The sequence below is a fragment of the Fukomys damarensis genome, unplaced genomic scaffold, assembly GCF_012274545.1.
Source record: "Fukomys damarensis isolate Sample0158 unplaced genomic scaffold, DMR_v1.0_HiC HiC_scaffold_36, whole genome shotgun sequence".
NCBI lineage: Eukaryota > Metazoa > Chordata > Mammalia > Rodentia > Bathyergidae > Fukomys > Fukomys damarensis.
Genome location: NW_022900948.1, coordinates 5,535,956 through 5,537,521, shown reverse-complemented (window position 1 = coordinate 5,537,521; position 1,566 = coordinate 5,535,956). Strand labels below are relative to the sequence as shown.

Sequence of the window (1,566 nt, the reverse complement as noted above, 5' to 3'; positions counted from 1 at the left end):
CAGTGTCCAGTTCTGGGGAGTCAGAGTTGAGTTCAGACCAAGCTTCTCTTTCCTGTGACTGCTGGACAAGTCATTGTGCCTCTCAGGGCCTTCCCACTTGCTCCCAGGGGACCATTCTAACACCTTGCTAAGAGGTCATCAGATGTACACGTCCATTATTCTATGTATTCTCTATCAAACCCAAGAATTGGTGTAACCTGTTGCTAATGTACAAATTTAGAGATGGGAAAATCGCAAAAAGGAGAGGGATGAAGAATGTACAACTCAACCCACACCTGGGATCCCACAGAGGGATTGAGTGAAAAATCACTGTCCCTTTTGGCCATGTTTCCCACTCTGAACCATGAAAAGTTTGAAATGTCTCAGACTCAGGGATCCTTTTCCTCCAGTAACTTTCCAACGACTTCCCATGGGATTTAGAATCAGCCCAAGTGATTCCTTTTGGCCTATGGGGTGGGTGCCTGACCAGGGTTCCTAGAGACCACAGCCATGATGCAGGCAATTAGAACAGCTGGTTTGTTGTAAACTTTAATTGGTAAAAAGTGAGATTTTGCAGGGTGTGGTGGCACAAGTCTGTAGTCTCAGCTACGCTAGAAACTGGGGATGCTGAAGCCTGAGGATCCTTTGAGCTCAAGAGTTTAAGGCCAGCCTGGGCAACACTATTAAGACCCTTTCAAAAGCAAAACAAACAAAAAACCCAGACCTCTTGCAGCCATTTTGAGAATCCTCTTTCTAGGCAGCCAGACTTTGTCCCCATAAGGAGCCATATTTATTCTGGCTAGCATAGACTTTGTTCTGGTACTCAGTGTGCCTCCACATGCCCTTTAGATCAACAAATACAAGGAAATACTGCAGCTAAGGGCTTTTATTTTTTACTTTTTAATTCTTTTTTTTTTGGTAAGAGCCTTTAGAAGTAATATGGAGTCATGCCTACAAATCAGAGCTGAGGACACAAACACAGGATACACAAGACCCCTATTCGTATACAATTCTCTAAACACACGTAAAATTTTTTCCCAAGTGATGATGATAATGAGATTAAACTACTGTACTTGTCCTAAAGTTCTCTTTGTTTCACAGTATCATAAAATTTAGAAACACATTCAAATGGAGAATCATAAACTATATTTTTATCTATTTTTAAATTGACAGTCACTGAAAAGAGGTATCAACAAGGTAAAGAGCTCCCGTAGAACTCTGCCTTCTGTACAAAACCACAGACAACCAGTCAGCCTACACGCAGCGGCTGTCTCCCTAAACTCTCTGGCCAAGAAAATCCCACAGGTTGCAGCCCCGCCTCCAGAAGTGACGCATCACGTTCTGCGCCTAAGCCGGAAGTGACGCAAAACCGGCACCGCCAGTGCCCGCTGTAGGTATCGCTGGATTGGTTTCTGTTGCTCTGGACAAGGCGTACTTTCCTTGCATGATTGCAGCGGAGGGATCATGACGGGGAAGAAATCTTCCCGGGAGAAGCGGCGCAAACGTAGCGGTCAGGAGGCAGGTGCTCCGCTCGCTGCGCCGGACCTCGCACCCGCCCTTGCCGGCAGCGGCAGTGGAAGCACCAGC

At 46.0% G+C, this 1,566-nt stretch overlaps 1 protein-coding gene across 1 annotated transcript in view; it reads left to right on the top strand.

Moving 5' to 3' along the window:
- Positions 1–1,308: 1,308 nt before the first annotated feature.
- The window catches only part of Caap1 (caspase activity and apoptosis inhibitor 1), a 46,925-nt gene continuing 46,667 nt past the window's right edge, over positions 1,309–1,566 (top strand). The window contains exon 1 of the mRNA XM_033759076.1: positions 1,309–1,566. Within this exon, the coding sequence (XP_033614967.1) occupies positions 1,444–1,566 (123 nt within the window). The 5' untranslated portion in view covers positions 1,309–1,443.